The sequence below is a fragment of the Naumovozyma castellii genome, chromosome 1 (genome assembly GCF_000237345.1).
Source record: "Naumovozyma castellii chromosome 1, complete genome".
Taxonomy (NCBI): Eukaryota; Fungi; Ascomycota; class Saccharomycetes; order Saccharomycetales; family Saccharomycetaceae; genus Naumovozyma; species Naumovozyma castellii.
In genome coordinates this window covers 819,657-844,153 of record NC_016491.1, presented here as the reverse complement: position 1 = coordinate 844,153, position 24,497 = coordinate 819,657, and the positions used below count along the sequence as shown (strand labels likewise).

Sequence of the window (24,497 nt, the reverse complement as noted above, 5' to 3'; positions counted from 1 at the left end):
CGAACCATTGAATACAGTTTTTTTATCTTAACTGTATATTTTTTTTTGTTAGTTTAGAAAGATCACCATAGACTCGTGTTAGGTTGATGCTACAGGGAAGAGGTCTTTTGTTGCTTTATCAGAAATGGTAAACCTTCATCTCCGGATCTTGCTATTGTTGCTTAACTTCTCTTCTTATCTCCTAACAGCTCAGCGCTAGAGAGGCAGAGTTTCAAGGAATCAGTGAACATTATACTTCTCCTCTAATTTATTAGGGTATTGAGTCGTTAATGTTCGGGTCATTTATGATCTATGATTGTTGCCATTACGTATATGGATGAGACAGAAGTAGCCCCGTTGACGAGTCAGCCTAGTTTTAGATTAAGTGGAATGCATGATCTTGAATTCTTTCCTCCAGCGATCATTTCTTCGGAAGTGTGTCAATGGAAGAAATTGAGTTCGGTCATCTTTGTTGTCATTCTACCGCGGTATATTCCTGAACACTGTGAAGATCATTTTTGGTCAATTATCATTTGGGTAAAACCATACCGCTGACATTTCTTTTTATAATTTTATAATGTTTATAGTTTCTGGTAACCATTCTTGTTGACTCAAAAATCTTGATCATCGAGTAGCTCCCTTCATCACGAGGAAAAGTAAGGAACGAATATTAAGGTAAAATTTACATGATTAATTTATTAAAGATAGAGAGGGTAAACTACATATGGTAAATTGGTATAAGATTAGAAAAAGAACGAAAACTTTGATATATATAGTTTAATGATGGAACAGACGGATTGGATTTTCGACATAAACCATATCACATGAATCTGCTGCGCTGAATACACTCTTATCCATGACAGAACCAGTTGGTGCCGCAACAAACTTGACACCTGACCTAGATGCTCTATAAATATTGTCTGGGAATGGGAAGAAAGCATCAGACGATAATGAAACATTGTTTAGTTTAGATAACCATTCTTTTCTTTCACTCTTAGTAAATGGAATAGGGACTTCTTCAAATTTAGACTCATATTCTGATTTCTCTGGTTCATCTTCTGGAATTTGTCCCGTTACAAATAAATCTATAGCGTTTGATTTATCAGGTCTCTTAACACCCTTTGCCCATTTAATGCCTAACACTTTTGAGTGTTGTCTTAACCACCAATTATCAGCTTTATCACCGGCTAATCTGGTACAGTGGATTCTTGATTGTTGACCTGCTCCCAACCCGATAACCATCCCATTCTTGGCATAACAAACCGAATTAGATTGAGTATATTTTAAGGCTAATGTGGCTACAGTAAGATCAACAACAGCCTGTTCTGTTAGAGCTTTATTTTCTGAAACAATTTCTTTGAAAGATGATTTATTAATAATGGCATCATTCCTCTTTTCTTGTAGCGTAATACCAAATACTTGTCTGCTTTCCAATGCTTCAGGAACATAATTTGGATCAATTTGTAAGATACAGTATTTGCCATTTTTCTTCTTAGATAACAATTTTAATGCCTCTGGTTCAAAGCCAGGAGCAATAACACCATCAGAGACTTCTCTTGAGATTATCATTGCTGTTGGAACATCCACAATATTAGATAAGGCAATAAAGTCACCAAAGGATGACATTCTATCTGCACCACGGGCTCTGGCATATGCACAAGCCAATGGAGATAAGTTGTCGATATCTGCAACAAAATAAACTTGCTTTTCGATGTCAGACATGGGAATTCCGACGGCTGCACCAGCTGGTGAGACATGTTTGAATGAAGCTGCTGCTGGTAAATTTAAAGAAGCTGATAATTCTTTCACTAAGGGCCAAGAGTTAAACGCATCTAATAAATTAATATAACTTGGAGCACCGCATAACACCTTAAATGGTAGTTCTTCCTCTTGTGTAATAAATGCTTGGGCTGGCTTTTGATGTGGATTGCAACCATAGCGTAAAGGTAGTTGTGCCTTACCTTCAGAATATTGTTTTCTGAAAAAATCAGAAATGGCTGCATCATAATCAGCTGTATGTTCGAAGGCCTTCAAGGCAAGTCTATTCCTTAATTCTTGAGATATTTCTCCATTAGATTTTAATTCATTCAAGAATGCAGCATAATCATTTGGATCGGATAAAATCGTCACTCTTGCGTGGTTCTTTGCGGCGGCTCTTAATAGAGTAACACCACCTATATCAATTTCTTCAACTGCTTCAGGCACGGTAACACCAATCTTAGAAACTGTTTCTTTGAAAGGATACAAATTACAAATAACAAAATCCACTTTTTCAATATTCTGAGCTTTCAAATCGTTCTCATCACTTTCCAGATTTCTGGCTAGAATACCACCATGAATGGCAGGATGTAAAGTTTTCACTCTCCCACCTAACATTTCAGGTGCATGTGTAATTGTGGAAACATCATCAACGGGGAACCCGGCTTCACGAACCAGTTGTGCGGTACCTCCTGAAGCCAAGATACGAACATTGCTTTCAGTTAATCCCTTTGCCAAATCCAATAATCCTGTCTTATCATAAACTGATAAAATAGCGGTTTTTCTGTGAGTTGCCATTGTTCTTTACCAGTTCAATTGTTCTTGTATACTGTTGCTGTTTCTATTATTAATGAGAGAATAGATTGAAATGTACTTCACCTGGTATTGGATCTAGAGATAATGCAATTACAGTTGCTAGAAGTGAATGATTGTTTCCTGTGTGATAAATTTGGCTCCCCCCTCTGTCTGCAATTTTAACGTAACGTAATCCAGGAAGCGCGTAAACCACGGACAAAATTGGGTTCTCCTTCAATTCACATACAAAGCGAGCTAATGGCCTCGATAATTTCAAACCAATTGGAAACACTGGTAATGTGATAAATAAGTTGATTATTCAAAAAATGCAAAAAAAAGTTTGCTGTTACGCTAAACAATTATGTAAAATACTATAAAGAAATAGATAATAGGGTAATAATATTTAACAAGCAGCTTATTTTCTGTATCTCCACAAGGACAAAGTGTTGTGCTTCTTCCAGATCTTAGATCTACCAGACTTGGTGTTGTTGTATCTGTGACCCTTATTGATACCTCTGGATTTCTTACCAGTGGCAGTCAAACCTCTGTTTTCACGGTGCTTGTGAACTGGGTTACAGATCCAGTTGTATCTAGCATCTCTTCTGATAGCCTTGTGAGATGGGTCAACAAGGATAACTTCAAAGTACTTGTAAGTAGAATCTTGGTTAACCCAGTAGGAGTTCAAGACTCTCAAGTTAGCAGCACGACGACCAACTCTTTCTTCAGCGGTGGCTCTCAAAGCTCTTTGGTACTTCAATTCGTTAACACCTTGGTTAGTTGGCTTACCGTAAGTAGCACCCTTTGGAACAGGTCTCTTTCTGTTACCTCTTCTAACTCTAACTCTGTAGATGACGAAACCTTGCTTGGCCTTGTAACCTAATCTTCTAGCCTTGTCTGGTCTAGATGGTCTAGAAGCTCTGTGAATAACATTCTTTTGTCTGTATTCCCAAACTCTGACTCTTTGCAAGAATCTTAGGACATCAGATTGTTTCTTTCTTTGCAATTCTTCCAAATACTTGTAAGCACCCATTGTTGATAGATTTAGTACGTAACCTCTTTTTTTGATATAATGTTTAAAGACAGCAGAAAGCTTAGAGAATACCAATTTTTGGAAATGTGAATATTTAAATATAATTTTCAGCGCGTCGACTGCAAAAGATTTTCGAATTTCAATGTCTTTTTGCGTTCCCATGCTATTCTTTTCGCCCGCACTATTCCCAGATTTTCGCGTGAGCGAAATGCAAGCTAACAAATATTAGGGTTGTCCCATTTGGCAGTGAATAGGACAAGTGAGAAGGCCATCTGACATCCAAATGACAAGAAAGTTGACATTCTGATATAACTAACGGTTGACATACATCATTTGAAATATTTTCTAAAATATATTGCCCCTTACTGAGATACCTTTTTTGCGAAGCATCCGTTTTGAGTAGTTCAGAGGATTCCAGTTAATATTAACTTGATTTAAAACGACTCATCATGTTTTAATCCATTATCTCATACTCTATTTGTTTTTTTTTGAAATATAATTGACACAGAGGAAATTCAGATGTAGTATCTGTACGTTGCAAGCATATAAAGCTTGATATTGATTTGACTTACTTTAAATGAAATTTAACGCCCTTGAGATTATCAATAACTCTTGATCGAAGATTATCTAGATCAATGTTTTCTCCTTATCATCTAACACTACTGATGTTACTAAGATAGGTTAAGTTTATGTGCTTGTCTAAAATAGTAGATTTTGGGTACCCTTAAAAATGCATGCTGATGGGTGGCAATTAAAATCTAATGATCATTTAGCCGCCCAACTAACAAGAAGATAAACTACGCCACAGCATACAATACAATCACCTTATACTATCTACGCAGTGATTTACCATAGAAGAAACAAAAGAATCACTGGTGAAAGATGAGTCCTGCCTTCAATCCAGATTACTTTAAGCGGGTGGATCAGCCCAAAGACCTGAAACCAAAAATCCCATCCGTTTCGAAGTTGTGCAAAGAAATGATGCCAGATATTTGTACCCTTGGGGAATTCAGTAATACATTTAAAGATGATATCGACTTTCTCTCTGCAGCAATTAATGCAGAATATGGTAAGGATGACTATTTTGATTCTGCATTAGATGATACCTTTAAAGCCATTATATTGGAACAGCCTCATAAACAGCCATTTATTGCTCTATTAATTATTGTTGTTGCTTCTAAGAATAAAATTGCTGCTGAAAATATCATGTTTTCCCTCCTTTTCAAGTTTCAAACATGTTTATATCAGACAACGTCATTTGGTGCAATTACTTCTGGTACTGGTCCTTGGAATAGTATTAAGTTATTTGTTAGATTTTTTGCAATTATCTCCCCAATTATAGATAAAAAGATGGTTATTACATTCTACAAGAAGCTTCTAGAATTAAGCATTGACCTAAATGATTCTGATCCAAAGGCAAGAAATTCATTATCCGAAATGCTGTATGTTACAACCTTACTAAACATTCCATACTTCTTTTATTTTAATCGTGTACCAAACTCCTTATTAGAAGATGTTATTGCTCTACTTGAAGATGCCCAATCAAATTTTAGAATTAAGAGTTCGATAAACGATTTATTCCATACATTTTGGCCATGTGATTCAAAGCATAATGTGGATTTAGTGAAAGTTACTTTATCCAACGTCATAAATGTATTGAAGGATGATTACAAAAGGCTGAAACAGTTTTTCTCCAAACTGGATGACTTCCTACCAGCTAAATTGCCTACGCTAGAGTCAGACGTGAACATACTATTTCCAACACTTCAAGAATTAATCCCTGTTAGTGATTTGAAAAAGAGTAGCGGATTTGTTGATAAAATTTGGGGGTACCCTAGACCTCTCTTCCAAATATTTGTTCCAAATGAAAATGTTCCTTTCGAAACAGTAGTCCCCATTACGACCTATGAAGGTCAGTTATTGAATGATATTATTACTGATCTTGTAGAGGGCTTAGAGTTTAATAGAAAGGAAGTAGCAACTCAGATTATAACATTGGATTTGTTTTTCAAGAAAGGTTTTTTTACTGTTCCTGGAATCCCACTTGTGAGTTTGAATGCCGAATATCAACTGGATAAAAGCATTACAACCTACAAAATTGAAGATACTGCTATTGAAACGGTTTTGGGACTTTTATTTAAACTTCCTGTGGTTTCGCATCCGGTGGCATATTTTTACGCGTTACTAGTGGAAATATGCCAGAATTCTCCTTCTGTAATTGCTCCAATATTTGGAAGAGCGTTCCGGTATTTTTATAATAACTTAGAAACGTTGGATTTCGAATTACAAACTAGGTTTTTAGAGTGGTTTTCTTTTCAAATCGGTAATTTTGAATTTGCTTGGAAATGGCAAGAATGGCAAACATACTCACAAAGATATAGTGGTATGTTCTACAACAGTAAAGTCAACTTTTCAAATAATTTGCTAAGGAAAATTATGAGAATGACTTCGAATACTCCTATGGTTGAAGAAAAATTACCAGAATATTTTAAAACAAGTTCTAAGCTCTCTCTTCTCTCTCCCGAAGATCTTCGCGACTATTATCAATCATTTTTCGAAGATTATACGGTAAACTCTGAAGACTTAAAGCCTAATGACCTATATTTCCGAAACTCGATGGTTCCAATGAATGAGGCTGTTAATTGGATGAAAGAATATATACAAAAACATCCAACATCTCCCTCCCTCCCTGTATTAGAAAATGCTCTAACAAAGATTAAAAATAACTTCAATTCAATAATCAGCAAGTTTGATCATTTCTCGATTGTATTATTGATTCATATGACGCTATACTGTGGGAAAAAGGCGTTGTCATTAACATCTAATTACATACTTGGAATGCATCATATTTTAAAGGGCATTTTCGATAAAATCAATATTCCTCAAATAGAAAAAGAATTTATGATAGTTGAAGCTATTCTGAGATTTTGGAACAGTAATCCTCATATTGGATTTCTAGTAACCGAAATGTTTCTCTTTCATGGGTTCGTATCCATTCAAGTTATTCTACAATTCATTTTTAACGATTATAACGGTAAAGTTTATGGTTTAGTGGATGAGTCCACAATACTTTTTACATTTAGGATATTAGATTATCACACACTCCCCGAACTGGAAACATTTTCCCCTCCTAATTATGTATTCAAGAGATTAGTTTCGATTCTGAATGATACCGCCAAGAAATCCCAGAAACAGGGACAGAAAATATCCAATTCGTTAATGTCGACAGAGAAATATGATCTAACATGGAAGTACCATACCGTAAAGAAATATTTGAAATACATTTACAGAACGTATGGACACATTTTAATTGATCAAAGTTCATTAGACAACAATCTTTTCACAGATCTCTTGATAGATGATATTGATGACCTGGTTTAAGGCATAGAGCATAACCTATAAAAAGGCATCATGATAGGCTATTTTTATTTTACTCTAGTTTGCCCTAAATATCTGATAAGCGATTATATAAATATATTCCTAATACTATCATTCTGAGTAATTAATTCCTAAAGTCCTCATATTGTAATACGTATTACGTAATACGGAGCTGTAAGATTTAACACTTTAAAGCGTTTCTTTCAAAAAAATCGACTGACGCGTAAAGGTCGCCTTGAAACTAGGTTAACGTGAATAATATATTGGACAATACAGTTTTAAATCAAATTTTTTCATTCCCTCAAGAAAGACCTTTCAACCTTCAAGCAGCTAGGCGTTATATCTATATCTATATCTAAGACACACTGAATCAGGGATGGAAACTGAACAAGAAGAGAAACCGAGGTACTTCAAAGATGAGTTTGACTCATCTCTGGAACCGAAACCAGATTTTAGTCAGGCTCTGGGTAATCAGAGTTCCTTCCTATTTTCATCTCATGGAGATAAGGACAATGAAGCGGAAGAAATTATAGACCAACCTAAAGATATTTTCATTGCAGAGTTGAGAAGAATCATTCCTGAAATGAGCATGGCATTTGCCGAAGAGTTGTATGAGAAATTTTATGAATCAGAGGATAACATTTCGAATGCAATTGCCTACTACTTTGAGCATTTAGATGAGGCACAAATATCACAATCCTCACCTACAGCAACTTCTCCGGCTGTTACACAGTCATCAATGTTAAGCTCTCCTCTGCCGCCATCTCTGAAAAGAAAGAAAGACTATGGCTATAGAGAATCTAAACGGTTAAAAAATACACTGCGGTGGAAAAGATTTATTGGTTCACTTCAAGTTACAGCGATGGCTACAAGACCAACTGTTAGGCCTTTAAAATATGGTTCAGGATTGAAGCTATCAAAAACTGTATCTAATTTGTCCCCATCCAAATTATATGATCCTTCTGGTAAACGAAAGACTGTAATGGCAAATTATGTAAGGATCTTTGATCTTCAAACAGACAGAGAAATAGGGAAAGTATCAGAAGATATTGCCCAAATAATATACCCATTGTTAGATAACGATGAATTAGATTTTGAAATTACTTTAATTTTCTGTAACAATAAGCGCTTAAGTATAGGTGATAGTTTTATCCTTCAATTAGATTGTTTTCTTACCTCACTTATGTTTGACAAGATGAACCTCCAAAGTAATTCCTCCTCATTTGAGACACCGCTACGAGCAAGTTGGGATAACTCATCAAGATCAATACTGGAAACAGACGAGGAATTAAAGAACCGTTCTAGGAAACTGGCGCTTTTGTCATTATTTGATAAACTAAAAGTAAAACCTGTTCTAAATGAAGGCGAACTTCTTGAAAAGATAGCCAATGGTTCAGATAATACTGAGGAGGTTATAGATTTGGAAGACGATGAAAGTTTCGAACAATTAATGTCACAAGATTATCAAGAGGATGACGGAACACAACACCAAGAAGATGCAATGAATCTCAATCAGTTAAAGACTTTTTATAGTGCAGCTCAATCATCGGAATCGTTGAAAGATCTCCCTGAAACAGAACCATCAAAGGATATATTTAAACTGGACCTTAGAAGGTATCAAAAGCAAGGATTAACGTGGATGCTTAGAAGAGAACATGAATATGCTAAGGCAGCTTCCAATGGAGATGACCCACAGGTGGATGGGAGCATGATGAACCCATTGTGGAAACAATTCAGATGGCCCAAAGATATGTCTTGGACAGCCCAGAAGATAACGGGCAATCCAATCGAACTTCATGATGATATTTTCTTTTACGCAAATTTGCATACTGGTGAATTTTCAGAGGAAAAACCTGTCTTAAAGACAATTATGAAAGGTGGCATTTTGTCAGATGAAATGGGTTTGGGTAAAACCATTTCAACATTGGCACTAATTCTTTCCTGTCCATATGATTCAGAAGTTGTGGATAAAAAATTATTTAAAGGGGAGGAAGATGATATCAGAGAAACCCAACCTCATTTAAAGCCATATGCCTCTAAAACTACATTAATTGTTGTTCCAATGTCTCTTTTGAATCAATGGAATACGGAATTCAATAAAGCAAATAACTCCTCTGACATGCGTTCAGAGATCTATTATGGTGGGAACGTCAGTAGTCTGAAGAAGTTGTTAACTAAAACACACAATCCACCTACGGTTGTGATTACGACATATGGTATTGTTCAGAGTGAATGGAGTAAAATCTTTAAAAAGCAAAACATTGGGGCTGAGATACAATCGTCTAGTGGTTTATTTTCTGTTGACTTCTATCGTATTGTAATTGATGAGGGGCATACTATAAGAAATAGGACAACATTAACCTCAAAAGCTATAATGGATCTTACAAGTAAATGTAAATGGGTATTAACTGGTACTCCTATTATTAATAGATTGGATGATTTGTACAGTTTAGTACGATTTTTAAAATTAGAGCCATGGTCTCAAATTGGGTACTGGAAAATGTTTGTCTCTACACCATTTGAAAATAAAAACTTCAAACAAGCCTTTGATGTCGTCAATGCTATTTTAGAACCTGTTCTTTTGAGACGTACGAAGCAAATGAAGGATATTGATGGGAAACCACTGGTTGAATTACCACCAAAGGAAGTGATTGTCGAGAGACTTAAACTCAGTAAAGCTCAGAATGCAGTTTATAAGTATCTATTGGATAGGGCAGAGCAATCTGTCATATTGGGGCTTGCTAGAGGAGATCTTCTCAAACAATATTCAACAATTCTGGTTCATATTTTAAGGTTAAGACAAGTATGTTGTGATGTCAAGTTGATAGGTGCACAAGATGAAAACGATGAAGATATTTCCCAAGGGAACCAACAACTAATTAAAGATTCCAGTGAACTTGATAAAATACTGAAAAATACAGATACTGACGTTTCTAATAATGCATTTTCTAAAGAAGATATAGATAATGCGATCGATCGAATTATGAAAAAATATAATCCTCAAATTGATTTTCCTGCTTTAGAATGTTCCATATGTACTACAGACCCAATTCCACTTGATAAAATTGTTTTCACAGAATGTGGTCACCCTTTCTGTGAAAGTTGCATAGAGGAATACTTTGAGTTCCAAGCTGGAAAGAACCTGGAATTGAAATGTCCAAATTGTAGGGAACAAATAAATTCTAATCGCCTATTAACAGTAGAAAAAATTGAAGCTGAAACCTTCAAACTAAAACACTACGAGAATAATCTCAAACCGGCCAAACTTTCTGCGTTACTAAAGCACTTACAACTATTGCAGGACAGTTCTGCTGGTGAACAGGTGGTAATATTTTCTCAATTCTCCTCATATCTTGATATTTTGGAAGATGAATTGAAAGAGGCATTTCCAACTGATGTCGCAAAAATTTATAAATTTGACGGACGTTTATCATTGAAGGAACGTAGCACTGTGCTCCAGGATTTCCAAATTAAAGACCTTAGTCGCCAAAAAATTTTATTATTGTCACTGAAAGCTGGTGGGGTAGGGTTAAATTTAACTTGTGCATCGCATGCGTATATGATGGATCCTTGGTGGTCACCAAGTATGGAGGACCAAGCTATAGACAGAATACACAGAATTGGTCAAACAAATAATGTCAAAGTTGTTCGATTTATTATAGAAAATAGTATTGAAGAGAAAATGCTTCGTATTCAAGAACGGAAAAGAACCATTGGTGAAGCAATGGATGCAGATGAGGATGAGAGAAGGAAGAGAAGAATTGAAGAGATTAAAATGTTGTTTGAGTAGACTTTTTCTGAACTTTTTCTGCATAATTTTATTTAATATATAGTCACCTGAAACAAATTCGGACCGCATCTTCTTACATAGTTTCATGGTAGAGCCTTAAATGCCCCTATTAGGAGATACTAATGGATATCTGACAGTAAAACAAGTGGTTTTTGAAGTCTTCTGCAATATTGAACGGTTTCTTCAAACTTCGGCGCGTCATTCATTTTGGAGGTCTGGGTGCTAAAATTTTCAAGCTCATCGCATAATTTAAATAATTTCACGTAAAAGCACTAAGTAAACTGTACATCAGAGTAACAACAATAGCATTGCGCACCTTCAACGTAATATGGGTACCTACAGAAAAAGATTCAATGAAAAGGCAAGGGCAGGCCATATGGCCAAACTTAAAGAATTAAAAAAAGTTAGAAATAAGCAATTTTATCGAGAAGTAGAAGATGAATCAGATGATAGGGTCCCAGATGATAAGCAAGACCTAGATACAAATTCAGAGCTTCTTAAGCCTGTGACTGAGGAAGAGAAGGCTTTGAAAAAGCGTAAACTGCAAGAACTTTTTACCCCAAAAGAATCGAAAGTCTCACGACTAAAGAAGAAAAGACTAGATAAGTTTATTGAGCATCAACTGAAAAGAGAAGAAAAAAAAACTATTATTGAAAAACTGCAAGGTTATAAAATAGATACGTCTTTACTGACAAGTTCGAAAAGGTTAGGTGAAGGTAGGCAGACTAAAAGGGAAGAATTTGCAGAGGCATTGAGCCTAGAGAAGCAAGGTAGGAGTACGGAGGAGACTCGTAATATATTATATGAAGAATATGAACCTAAAAAATGGGATGCTGATAATGATACTACGATAGATAAGGTTTCAAATACAATTTCCAGCGAACATTCGTCTGAAGAAGAAGACGATGACAATGATTTTGATGAGAGATTTGGTGGCACAACCACTAAATCTTCTTTTATTGACAATAGGCCTGCCAAGTTTGGTGGATCCGGCTTTGGATTTGGATTCTCTAATGTCAAAGTAGTCAATAAGGAAAAAAGTGCTTCAAAAAGAAAGTATAATTGGAGACAACGTGTTGAATTACAAGATATGAAAAAAAATCTTAAAGAAGATGACCAAGATTTTATTTCAAGCTCTGAAGATGTTGGATCGGCCAGTGAGGGATCAGGTGACTCTCAAGATGAAGTCTCAGAAAAAGATGATGAAAAAGAGATCACGTCAGATACTAGTTCAGAAGCCACTCATTCGTATGCAGGGGAGGATTTCAAAAACTGGGCAAACAATGAAATAAAAAAAATGGAAGGGCGTGATGTAGACTTGGCTACTCCTAAACTCAGCGTAGATTATGTTCCAATTATTCGTTCTGAAGATCTAGACGATGGTTTGGGAGAAACAAATATTTCGGTCGATGAGAAATCACAGAGAAAGGCATTTTATGTTCAAGTGGAGAGGACAGAAGAAATCCAAAAAGTTCGAATGCAATTACCAGTTTTTCGTGAAGAACATCAGATCATGGAAGCAATCCATCACAACGATATTGTGATTATTTGTGGTGAAACTGGTTCAGGTAAGACCACACAAGTTCCGCAATTTCTCTATGAATCAGGATTTGGTTCCCCAGATTCCCCAGACAATCCAGGGATGATTGGTATTACGCAACCAAGAAGAGTTGCAGCTGTCTCTATGGCCAGTCGTGTTGCTAATGAATTAGGTAATCACAGTTCAAAAGTTGCTTATCAAATCCGGTTTGATTCCACGACAAAAGAAGATACAAGGGTCAAGTTCATGACTGACGGTGTCCTATTGAGAGAAATGATGCATGATTTCAAGTTGACGAAATATTCTTCAATTATTATTGATGAAGCGCATGAGAGAAACATCAATACTGATATATTAATTGGGATGTTAAGTCGTTGTGTTAGATTACGTGCGAAAGAACATTTACAAGATCCAAATAGTCACAAGAAACTGAAATTGATTATTATGTCAGCGACTTTAAGAGTTTCTGATTTCAGTGAGAATAAGGCTTTATTTCCAACTGTTCCTCCTATTATCGAAGTGGATGCCAGACAATATCCTGTAGCAGTTCATTTTAATCGTAGAACTGCCTTCAATTATACAGACGAAGCGTTCAGGAAGACATGTAAGATTCATAGAAGACTGCCGCCCGGAGCAATATTAATTTTTATGACTGGTCAACAAGAAATCACTCACATGGTAAAAAAATTAAGAAAAGAGTTTCCATTTAAGAAAAATGAAAAGTATAAAAGAATGGATTCGACAGTTTCCTCGGTGAAAATCAACTCTAAGAATGCCGATTTGGAAGTTGAGGATATCGAATTTAGCACAAACATTATAGACGAAGAAAAATTTAACGCTGACTTAGATTCTGTGGAAGAAGATGCTGAAAATGATTCAGATGCAGAGGAAGGGTTTGATGAAGTCCTAGAAGAGGGACAGAGTGCAAACGATCCTCTTTACGTACTACCACTTTATTCCTTATTACCAACAAAGGAGCAAATGAAAGTGTTCGAAAAGCCGCCTGCTGGTTCCAGGTTATGTATTGTTGCCACTAATATTGCGGAAACATCACTAACCATTCCAGGTGTACGATATGTTGTTGATTGCGGTAGATCGAAAGAGCGTAAATATAATGAATCAAATGGAGTCCAGAGTTTTGAGATTGGTTGGGTAAGTAAGGCAAGTGCAAATCAAAGGAGTGGTAGAGCAGGTCGTACTGGCCCAGGTCACTGTTATCGTTTATATTCTTCAGCGGTCTATGAACGTGATTTCGATCAATTTTCGCAACCTGAAATCTTAAGAATGCCTGTTGAAAGTGTTGTATTACAAATGAAGAGTATGGCTATTCACAATATAGTAAACTTTCCTTTTCCAACCCCTCCTGATAGGACTTCCTTGGCCAAAGCAATGGACTTGTTACAGTATTTAGGAGCCCTTGATAGCAAAGAAAAAATTACCGATGATGGTAAAAAAATGAGCTTGTTCCCATTATCACCTAGATATTCTAAGATGCTATTGGTTTCTGATAACCATAACTGTTTGCCATATGTTGTCTCTATTGTTAGTGCATTATCTGTTGGGGATCCATTTATTTCCGAACATGAACTAGGTATCACAGAGACAAAGATAAAGCTTCCTGAAGATGAAGAAGGGGAAGAGCCAGTTATTGATAAAGAAGATGAAGAACGTAAGCGAAACACAAGAAATAAGTTTTACAAGAATCGGAATAAATTCGATAGATTGGATAAGGAGAGTGATGTTTTTCGTTTGCTAAGTGTAATCAGTGCTTTTGATTATATTCCCAGGCAACAAAAAGAGTTATTCATTAAGGATCATTTTCTAAGGGGGAAATTATTGGAAGAAATTGTGAAATTAAGAAAGCAACTTTTATACATTATCAAATCCAACACTTCTAAAGAAAACATTGCTGTTACAGTTAAAGATGAAGATTTGAAAACAGCACCACCGACCGATATTCAAAAGAAACTGTTAAAGCAAATGGTCTGTGCCGGGTTTGTAGACCATGTTGCGATTAGAGCAGATTACTTGTTTCCTGAAGATGCAAAGATAACAAATAGATCCTCGCTTATCAATATTCCATATGTCCCAGTTTTATCACAAAGAACTCCTGAGATTTCAGATTGTTTCGTTTATATCCATCCGACATCAATTTTGAATAATTTGGGTGAATTGCCACCAAAATTCCTTGTGTATAACTCATTACATCAGGGGGGGAATAGTAAGACCAGAATGAACACGCTGTGTGATATCAAGAGTACGCCACTGGCAAATACTGCAAGGAAAGGTTTGTTGTTAACATATAGTAAACCACTGACAGGTCAAGGTTTGAAGAGCATTAATGTTTCTCAAACAGAAAGATATTGTTACGTTGTTCCAAGGTTTGGTGCAGCGATTGATAGTGATCTTAAAATTGGTTGGGATTTGAACCCAATTGCAGTTCACCAAAAGAAAGAAAATGGCCAATGGGTCGTCACTGAATTTGTTAATAACAAGAAATACAAAGCGGTAGAGGCAGATCAAAAGCATTAACAAATCTCATTTAGCATATTTAGCATGTACCTTATCTGACAATTTAGGCATAGTGTATAATAGTAAAATTAGTCGACCATTAGGTAATGATCTTTCTATAAAACCCTTTTTTTCACTGACAAGGCTTTTGCTTAAAGTTCGCTCCTGTTTATTGAACCAAGTTTCACCAATTTTCGAGGCAATTGCAAACTAGAAGAAATAGAGGGAAAAAATTTGTTAGTTATTCATTCTAAGGGTAAAAAAAATTTAAAGGGAACGGGGAATCTTAAATTTGAAAGATTCTGATTTTTAGCTTCTGTGTAATAGGTGTTTGTTTTATCATTGTTTATTTTTGAGATACCTCGGCGGTTACTTGTAAGATTCTGAATTGATATTCGTCGTAAATGATTTAAGTTTTGTTACCCGGTTTTACAATTTGATATTTTATGATGTTGACATTTTAGCAAAAAGACTAAACTAAATTGCTAGCCCATCAAAAGAGTGTATAGAGCAAGCTGCTTGAAGGGATAAACTAATAGACACTATTCTCAGGGCAAAATGGATCCACAAACTGTGCTAAACGATATTCAAGTAATTTTGAAGGAAGCATCCATCAAATGTGAGGTACTTGATGAGAAATTCCCAGCCAAGTTCTTCGAAAATAATCCAGAAAAGATATTTGAATCATATTTTAAGTTTATTAAAAATAGAAGTAATTCTGAAGGTGTCATTCGTAATGAAGATAAATTGGCATTGACGAGTATTGCGGAACGATTTGCAAATGGAGAATATATTGCTGCTGACAATGGATTTTATAAACTCTATCATGACGTTAAATTGGTGTGTACTATGTTAATCCATTTTAATGCCCAAGGGACACGAATGTACCAATTGGTGGACAAATTTTACAAATTTGCCACTGAACTGATCTTAAGGGAATGTTATAAAATTGGAATAACGGTTGTTGATACTATAGGTAACGACAACTTAAATATGGACTCGACTCCTACAGAATTGGATAAGATAATAGGGAAGGACTTTATAAAAATATCAACTAGCTATAAAGTCCCTATCTCCCAAACATACCATATTAAAACAAAAGAATTAGATTTATTCTCATCTATCATTACAAGATCACATCTAGAGACCAGACCTCAAGAGCTTCCCAACAGTAATTTTGAAATTAATAATGTCATAGCTCAAACAAACTTAGAACAAGATTCACCAAAGTTAGGGTTCCTAGCAGCCAATACAAGCAATATACCAGATCCAACTTTGCCTCCTACGGAAATGATGTCTAGATTCTTGCATCCAAATTGGTATGCTCTTCCTACCACAATGTGGTTAAAATATGGAGATTATAAATCATGGGCACCAACATTTAATGAAAATGGTACTGTATTAGATTCAAAAATACGTGGTATTATGTGGTTGAAGAGAATAGGATATATGGAAATATTAGAAAGAGAGGCCAAGAAAAATGGTGCAGTTAATCAACTTAAGGATGAGAAGAATGATAATGAAGATAAAAGTCAATCCAAAAAAGATGAGTCTACGAAAGATTTACACAAAGATACGATTGATGAAGCTTCTAATGAGAATGAGAAGAAAACTGCAGAAGAGTCAAAGACTGATGAAAAGAACGTACATTTGGAAATTAAATTAGAAAACCTCTATGATTGGAAACCATCGAACTATATTGAAGACGATGAAGTAACCAGCCTCAAAGAAGGTACTCATGATAAATTGATTACTTCGGTATTGAAGAAAATTCAAGGACTACGAAAGCATAGAGTTAAAAATAAAATTACAAAACCAAGCCAGGAGGAGACGCAACTTTATTATAAAGCTAAGAGACTACTAAGGGAGGTTGTTATGGCCAAACAGACTTCAGACTTGCCAATGAGTACGTGCAAGTCTTTCCCTGTTCTCCAGGCTACATACACTGGTAGTGTCCCTGTCATAAGGGTACAACAACATCGTAAAAGAGGGAAGTATAACAAAAACAAATAGTTTCTTCTTCGACCTGCTACATACCTATAAATATAAATACAGATTTGTAAAATTAATAATCATTTCAAGATTTTATTATTTGGTAATGCAATAAAGTAATTAATTATGTTGTGCTTTTTTTTGAATTTAAAAATAACTTATGCAATGTCTATACAATATGTACACATGAATTTCCCATCAATGAGGATTAGAAATGAACATCTGCACCAAATATGAAAGAGGCGACTAAATAACAGTTTAGGCCCCCAATGGTGGCCCAAATAGCTACTGCCAACCATGTTAACCAACGACTATTTGTAAAGTCGGCATTTCTCTTCTTGTGAATGGCATTTAAAGGTGTAGTTTCGTCGACATCAGTACCATTAGAATTTGTGGTACTGTCTTCATTTTCATTATAAACATCAGGTACAGTCATTAACTTTCTACAGGCTGTGAAATAAATCAATGGAGCTGACACGATCGGTAAGATTAATGAAAGAACCACTTGTGAGAGGTTTAAAATATCTGAGATACCACGTTGACCCATTGTTAATGTAACGAAAAGACATGGGACAATAGCAATTAGTCTTGTTACCAATCTTGTTGCCCATGGTGGCAAAGACCACTCAAGGAAACCTTCCGATACAATCTGACCTGCCATTGTACATATGATACCTGCTGATTGACCGGAACATAACATTGCCAGGGCAAATATTAAACCAGCAGCTGGAGAAATATATCTAACCAACAATTCATAAATAGATAGCAAATCGGCATCAGCTGCCTCAGGTTTTCCAAATAATGATGCACCTGCGACAATTAAGATGGCAGAGTTCACGAATGTAGCGATTAGGAATAATGAAATAATTAATTCGGCGTAAGCGTAATGCAAAGAATAGTTGATGGCGCTTAAACTTGGACGGTCTTCCACTCTACCATATTTCTTTCTATCATGTTCTTGTAATCTTGGTTTCACCAATGCAGAACCAAGGTAAAGAGAATGTGGCATGACGGTGGCACCAAGAATACCTAATGAAATGTATAATGCTTGTTGGTCTTCAAAAATGACTTTTGATGGAAGGAACCCCTTCATTAAAGTTAACTTATTTGGAACGGAGATTTTGAACATTTCTAGCAAGAAACAGAAACAGGTGGCACAGACCAATAGACCAACGCAGAATTCGAAAATTCTCACTCTCTTCATGGATTGTGCTTCTGGTCTATAAAAGATTAGGATGATAAGGACATCCAAAACTGTTAAGATGACACCCCAAGTTAATGGTATACCGAATAAAATTTGTAGTGCAATAGCCGTACCGACAACTTCTGCCAGATCTGTAGCAATGATAGCCAATTCAGCAAAGAAATATAACGTCAAATTTATCTTCCTTGGAAGGTTACGACGACAGTTTTCAGCCAAATCGTAACCTGTAACGGTACCTAACTTGACACAGAGGCATTGTAGTACTATGGCAAAAAGGTTCGATATGAAAATAGAGAATAATAGTTGATATTTATATTGAGCACCACCGGAAACACTCGTAGAGTAGTTACCTGGATCCATGTATGCCACAGACACCATAACACCGGGTCCTATAAACTTTGCAAATTTCTGCAGTACTCGTATCGTTTTAGACATAATATATTTGGGTTCTTGTTTAATAAGCTTTTAGAGGATTCGTTTTGAATGTAATGAGTTTATGTATAGCTTCGTTTAAGTACTGCAATATATGAACAACCTAAAATGGAATCGAAGCAAAGGCGATGACTTTTGGGAAAATCGTAAAGGAGATGAGGTGAATTAAAGCTCCGGCGTAGAAAATGGTGTTTATATGTTAATCTCTTTTTATTTATAAAGGAATAACGGAATTTTTCAACACTTCATTCGCAAGCAATTGTCATAGTAGTTTTTTCTGCAGCTAATGGGTTTTGGGGGTGCAATGAAAAGAGGGCTCAATGAATTGTTCAACATCTAATGGATCAGACTAAGGGTTGTTTTGTACTTATATCATATATAGGGTTAGTAAATAATTGTTCACTTAGGGTCGTCTTTTCGGCTAGACTACCGTCTCAACAAAATATAATTATTTATTCTGTAAAGCCAGGCTTAATTTTCCATTTAACATAGGGTTGTAGCCACACCCTAATGTTTTTCAAATATTAAAGCACATTCGATACAGGGCACACTCTTAATTTTCCAGACCCACCCGTACACCTCAGCCAGCCACACCCAAATGGGTGACCATGGTTACCCTGTTCGTTGTCCGGGAAACCTAGACATGGGAAAAAAGACCGTTGTGCAATGTACAAAGGTCAAATCCGTGATAAGTGAGAAAAATCCAAAAATTGGCCTAAGGGCTTCCTTAATTTTTTCAATAACCCGAATGGCTAAAAATCATGGGGGCATCAGGGTACAATTTTTATAGGGCGAAAATCATTGATGTAAGCAGGTAAATGTAGAAGTAACCTTTATTTAGACATATATTATATATATCATTCCAAGTTGAGTTCCTTTGTTAATCTTAAAGCATCATTTAAAGTACAATCTGTGATATTGATTGACCCCAATTTAATTCTAAGTAAGAAGGACCGTATGATACAAAGATCCTCAAACATTTGATCTGAGAGTTGGCTTTTTCTTTTGTCAAATATTTGTGCCGCCAAGCTGAACAGTCTCTCAGCATGAATCGATGTCGATGGAATACAATGGAATAATTTATTAGCTAATGATAACAGTGGAAACTCTCTTTTATGCCTTGACCAGAATATATCATCTGCCCCCACAATCATCTGGACTTGGCGGTCGAATGGCGACCAGCGTTTTTTAGATTTGGATAAAACCTCGTTTGAATACTCCTTGACCAATGATAGAGCACGTAGACGGTATTGCTCAAGTTCTAATCTGATTTGTTCTTGTAAGTCATCCTTAATACTGAATTCATCAAATTCCTCCTCAAATTCCAAGTTTTTTTCTTCTTGTCCTTCTGATGAATAATCTTCAGCATTATACACTCTTCCTGCATGGCTCGAAATACCGATCATGTCTTCTGTATCGCTATCCTTAATGGGATAATAAGATATATTCAAAAAAGGTATTAAAATATCAGTAAGTTTTTGTGATACAACGGATATTACATGGTCACTTTTTTTGATTTCGGTATTCTCACGAGGGAACTGTTCTATAAAAACAGAGCTATCAACAAATGCAATGTTTAGATAAGATGATAATAAACAAATATCCATACTGACATACTTTTTATAGTATTTATCCATTTTCCTTCTGAAACGAATAAAAACTGGGAGATGTCTGTGCGTTAGGTTGGAACTTTTCGATTTTTCAACGAATATTTTGTCTATTTTATCCTTATAGGAAATAAGCAAAGGAAGGGTGTTCTTCAACGTGCAGGTATCATTAGAAAGCATTTCGCAAAGAGAACGAAAAGGAGATAAGATATCAGTTAAATCGTCCATTAGAACAAAATCTTCTTCATCGAAAAACACTCCCAGGGATGGCTCCCGATTTAACTCCATCAAGACAGGTTTCAACTCTCGTAACCTGAGCACAACATCTAACGCTGATAGCCATCTTGTTTTTGAATATGTTTTGATGGCCAAAGGTTCCTCTCCATTCATTTTTCCAAACTCAACGCATAGTTCTCGGTATAGTAGTTGATTAACACTGCTTGATTTAATATTAAGAGCAAGCTGATTATTTTTCTTCAGAATAATGTCACCAGTTATAAAGCTAAAAATGCCACCAATATCGGCAGATTCTGAAGAAAGTTGGCTGTTATTTGATAGAAGATATTCAGTAAAGATATCTTGTTTTAAAATTTCATTCCTTGACCCATCAGAATTCAACTGATATTTCATTGCAGCTAACTCTAATAATTTTGATTTAAGCTCAGAATCTACAAATCCCAAACTGTCCTCTTCGACCATATCAAACATGGTACTATTCATAATGTTAGCACTATGTAGTAAACAAGGTACATGGCCAAGAAAACGAGTCCCTAACAGGCCAGTTCTTGAGAGTTCTTTCGGTACCTTTAGCATATTGGCAGCATTATCAGTTGACATACCTACAGTTACTGTTCTCAAACCATCAAACTTATTAAAAATTTCGCCAAGTTGCCGACTTATATCGATTGTTTTGTGAGAATCAGACCTGTCCATCTTCACTAGAAAAGGAATTTGTTTTCCTTCCTCTTCATCATATGTAACCAGTAAAACTCCCAAATAGTTAGACATTTTGTGATTGGACCAGTGATCAAAAACAAGAGACATGAACGTTACATTATCGAGTGCATATAACCTCTTTGTAAGCGATACAAGTAATGTCTTTCTATTGGTAAAGGTCTTTTCATTTAATATGTGAGCCGAAGATGCTATCTCACTCCTCCAGAAATAATTAATATCTTTGGATTTTGTGCGAATAAAGTTGCTCATATTAGATTTGTTCGGCTTAAAAATCTGTTCTGGTTTACTGTTATTCTCAGTTGGAATTAACGCCATTGTTGACCACAGAGTTTTGGCCGTGAAGGACTCTACCCAGTTGATGGAAAGACGGGATTCTAAAATTAACCCAACGGCTATATCAAAGAATGACTGCGTCTTAATATATTGTTTTAAATCTCGGTATTTGTCCAGCTTCTTCTTACATATCTCTTTTATTATCCTTTCATCCTTTAAATTTCCATGGAAATAATCAGGAGGATTAGTACAGTCATCTCTTAAATGAAGTTCAGCAGGTTCAGAATTATATCTGGCTTCCCTTCGATTGTAACGATAAACATTATTACAATTGGTACATTTTAAAATTGAACGATCTTTCTTTCCTTCCAGAAAATGTGACCATATGCTATTCTTTCCTTTACTGTCGATACGTGTCCATTCTGAATCTTCAGACTGAGATGGGTAATCTTGGACTAGAACGAACTTTTTTAGGACTTTTCTTCTCTTTGGCGTTGGCGTGGAATTGTTGTTACTGCTGACAGATGTGTTAGGGGTCGTTGTATCCCTAAAGCTTATTTGTCGAACGAGTATCTCAGAGCTACATGTGTTTGAAGGTGGGCTATCAGGTATATTATTATTCATTATATATCCTTGTTTGGATTTCTGACAGTCTGTACTTCAATGCTTGGCCTTGTTCAACTTGTTATATACATAGACTAACGAACTAACGGGAAACTTAGAACAATATTTAAAACAATCATGAGGTAAAAAGCGTTTCTTTGTTGAAATTTAGGGGGGTTAAAGACTTTTTATAAAGGGCTGGATAATTCTATTTTTTAGTTTTTCTGGAAATCAAACTGAAAAATTAGGTGTTCTCAAATATATTTTAGGGTTTTCAATTTAACCCTACTTTGTACATTGCACAACGGTCTTTTTTCCCATGTCTAGGGAAACCTTTTTTGACTCAAAATGGAAACCATGAGCAACGGTTCTCTCAAAATTACGTAGGGAATATTATTTTACTAGTACAGATTTTATGTTAATGTATCATTGGAACCATAGATGAACCACCCCTTTGAAGATTTTGATAAAGAATACGGTTTCCCAATGCTTTCACTAATCGACTTTAGTTTTTCCTTAAGAATAGACGATGGCTCACCAGTTCGTTGTTTCCAAGCCGTCTCTACGGCTACATCGTCAAAAGCTGTCCTTAGTCCATGGAAAGTAATTGAGGTCGTAAAACTGTTCGTATATTCAGAGAACATTGACAGATGACGCCCAGATTTTCTATTATGGTTAGAAGCCTGTGAATTTAGAGAAATCTTTACCTTAGCTTTCTTTTCTTGAGGTTCATCTCTACTAATGTTTGCCCTTTCGCTTTCATCCTCTATAAAAATTTGCATCGGTTCCATGATGATATTTTCGTTTTTATTTTGTGGTATTTCAGACTTTTGGTGTACCTTCGAAAAAGAACTGTTACCCACATTGAAATTTAGTGGTCGTTGCGACAAAGTAGATTTATTTTTTGATTCTTTCGTCTCTAAATCTTTCTTGTTTTTCAAGCCTGTAGTTAATTTTATGGAGTTAAAGTTCTCTCCCGATATGTTTCGTTTTTTAGAGTTACTCTTCATTTTGGTTATCATGAATGGATTAGAAATGGTAATATCCTTCGATAACTCCAAATCTTCATTCATAAAGAATTGTTCCTGATAGTTATACGTCAAGGATGATGGAGGGATAGATGATCTATCTAGATCCAGGCCATCTTCAGGGATTAAGTTTATGACAGGTTCATCGAGGAGGGTACGAGTCCATTCACCCTCATCTGACACCATGGACCCATCGGTAAGTACCCGTGCTTTACTATGAGATCCATTAGGATGTTTATTTATCTCAAAGATGTCGTCTCCTTCTGGCTTTTCCATAGCAGCTGAAGTATTTTTTGATGCTTGAACCAGTGTAACACTGGTATCTTTAGATTGATCTGTATAAGCTTCTTCTAATCGGGAATGTAAAAGTTCATGATTCTCATTATAATTAAATTGAGATCCAGATTTCGTTTTGTTGAAAGATCTATCATCAGATATACCACATGCTGCTACAACGTAATCGGTTAATGTGGATTTTATTTCTTCCAATAGTAAATCAAGATCTTTTATTAAAACATCATTCTTTTCTGGCTCAATATTAATGTCAGCCAATTTTCCATCACAATTTATATTGATATACCATGCAATTGGATCTAACATTTTAAAGCTTCGATATACGGAATTTATTAGTTTGTTAATCGAATGACCAAGCCCCAATTGTAGCGACATGGCTCTATTATTCAACGACAGGAATCTTAAAGGTTTTTTCACGTTAACAATATCTGACTCGATATGCATTGTTGGTAATATTACTTCCAAACTAACATTATCATTAATTTTTAAATTTTCATTCATCTTAAAATTCATATCTATTGGTTTCCTCAATCGAAGCAAAGAGGATAAAGCTCTTATCTTGGTAAGTTTTGTATCTAAGGATTGCTGAACTTGTTTATTGGTCACGGTACCATTTTTGTCCAATGAAACCAATGAAAAATAAAATCTAATGGACCTGCGATTTAACGAATAATGATTTAAAAGATATTTCAATTCTTCAATATTTTTCCTTGCCTTTGAAGAAGTTTCTAAATATCTTGCCCGTAGTCCGCCTAATAATTTCCTCACGGTTACTATCGTCCCCACGTTGCACGATGATTTCATTCTCTTGTTATTTTGAATGGAACCATCCTTATTAACATACCATCTTTCACCAATCTTATCATTTTGGGTCTTTGTTGCTACCTCCATTGAACCTTTCTCCGTGGATAAACTTGCAATCAAAAACAAAGCTTCTCCTCGAAACCCCAGGGCGGTTAAAGTAGACAAATCACTCATAGTTTTAATTTTCGATGTAGAATGGTTCAAACACATCTGGGGTCTATCCTCATAATCTATTCCGGATCCATCGTCACGGACACATATGTATTCACAGCCTACCGTCTTCGAATCGATATCAATATAGATATTTTTTGCCCCACCGTCTATGCTATTATCAATCAATTCTCTAACAACAGCATTCGGTCCTAAAATAAAGGAGCTTGAAATAATCTTCCATCGTGATTCTGCCGATATCTTCGTGATGGCCATCGATATCTTTTAAGAAGGTTTTTTTTTCTTGTTCTGTCTTGATATTCTCTTTCTAATTCGAACGTATTTTCTCGATCGCTATTTCAACAAAAGTAG

The 24,497-nt window shown here is 35.7% G+C and overlaps 9 protein-coding genes across 9 annotated transcripts; 4 read left to right on the top strand and 5 right to left on the bottom strand.

Moving 5' to 3' along the window:
* Positions 1–756: 756 nt before the first annotated feature.
* ADE16 (bifunctional phosphoribosylaminoimidazolecarboxamide formyltransferase/IMP cyclohydrolase ADE16) lies at positions 757–2,535 on the bottom strand (the record flags this gene model as incomplete). Its single annotated transcript, XM_003673312.1, has 1 exon — positions 757–2,535. The coding sequence occupies one exon, from the start codon at positions 2,533–2,535 to the stop codon at positions 757–759; it is 1,779 nt and encodes a 592-aa protein (XP_003673360.1).
* Positions 2,536–2,947: 412 nt separating this feature from the next.
* On the bottom strand, positions 2,948–3,724 carry NCAS0A04140 (60S ribosomal eL15 domain-containing protein; the record flags this gene model as incomplete). Its single annotated transcript, XM_003673311.1, has 1 exon — positions 2,948–3,724. The coding sequence occupies one exon, from the start codon at positions 3,722–3,724 to the stop codon at positions 2,948–2,950; it is 777 nt and encodes a 258-aa protein (XP_003673359.1).
* Positions 3,725–4,444: 720 nt separating this feature from the next.
* NCAS0A04130 (uncharacterized protein) lies at positions 4,445–6,943 on the top strand (the record flags this gene model as incomplete). Its single annotated transcript, XM_003673310.1, has 1 exon — positions 4,445–6,943. One exon carries the CDS (start codon positions 4,445–4,447, stop codon positions 6,941–6,943), a length of 2,499 nt encoding a protein of 832 aa, XP_003673358.1.
* Positions 6,944–7,316: 373 nt separating this feature from the next.
* Positions 7,317–10,730, top strand: RAD5 (DNA helicase RAD5; the record flags this gene model as incomplete). The annotated part of the gene is made up of 1 exon (XM_003673309.1): positions 7,317–10,730. The coding sequence occupies one exon, from the start codon at positions 7,317–7,319 to the stop codon at positions 10,728–10,730; it is 3,414 nt and encodes a 1,137-aa protein (XP_003673357.1).
* A 328-nt stretch (positions 10,731–11,058) lies between these two features.
* On the top strand, positions 11,059–14,802 carry ECM16 (ATP-dependent RNA helicase ECM16; the record flags this gene model as incomplete). Its single annotated transcript, XM_003673308.1, has 1 exon — positions 11,059–14,802. One exon carries the CDS (start codon positions 11,059–11,061, stop codon positions 14,800–14,802), a length of 3,744 nt encoding a protein of 1,247 aa, XP_003673356.1.
* Positions 14,803–15,339: 537 nt separating this feature from the next.
* Positions 15,340–16,794, top strand: RSC58 (Rsc58p; the record flags this gene model as incomplete). The annotated part of the gene is made up of 1 exon (XM_003673307.1): positions 15,340–16,794. One exon carries the CDS (start codon positions 15,340–15,342, stop codon positions 16,792–16,794), a length of 1,455 nt encoding a protein of 484 aa, XP_003673355.1.
* Positions 16,795–16,981: 187 nt separating this feature from the next.
* On the bottom strand, positions 16,982–18,412 carry SMF3 (putative divalent metal ion transporter SMF3; the record flags this gene model as incomplete). Its single annotated transcript, XM_003673306.1, has 1 exon — positions 16,982–18,412. The coding sequence occupies one exon, from the start codon at positions 18,410–18,412 to the stop codon at positions 16,982–16,984; it is 1,431 nt and encodes a 476-aa protein (XP_003673354.1).
* Positions 18,413–19,266: 854 nt separating this feature from the next.
* NCAS0A04080 (uncharacterized protein) lies at positions 19,267–21,870 on the bottom strand (the record flags this gene model as incomplete). Its single annotated transcript, XM_003673305.1, has 1 exon — positions 19,267–21,870. One exon carries the CDS (start codon positions 21,868–21,870, stop codon positions 19,267–19,269), a length of 2,604 nt encoding a protein of 867 aa, XP_003673353.1.
* Positions 21,871–22,262: 392 nt separating this feature from the next.
* Positions 22,263–24,401, bottom strand: MLH2 (mismatch repair protein MLH2; the record flags this gene model as incomplete). Its single annotated transcript, XM_003673304.1, has 1 exon — positions 22,263–24,401. One exon carries the CDS (start codon positions 24,399–24,401, stop codon positions 22,263–22,265), a length of 2,139 nt encoding a protein of 712 aa, XP_003673352.1.
* Positions 24,402–24,497: the final 96 nt, after the last annotated feature.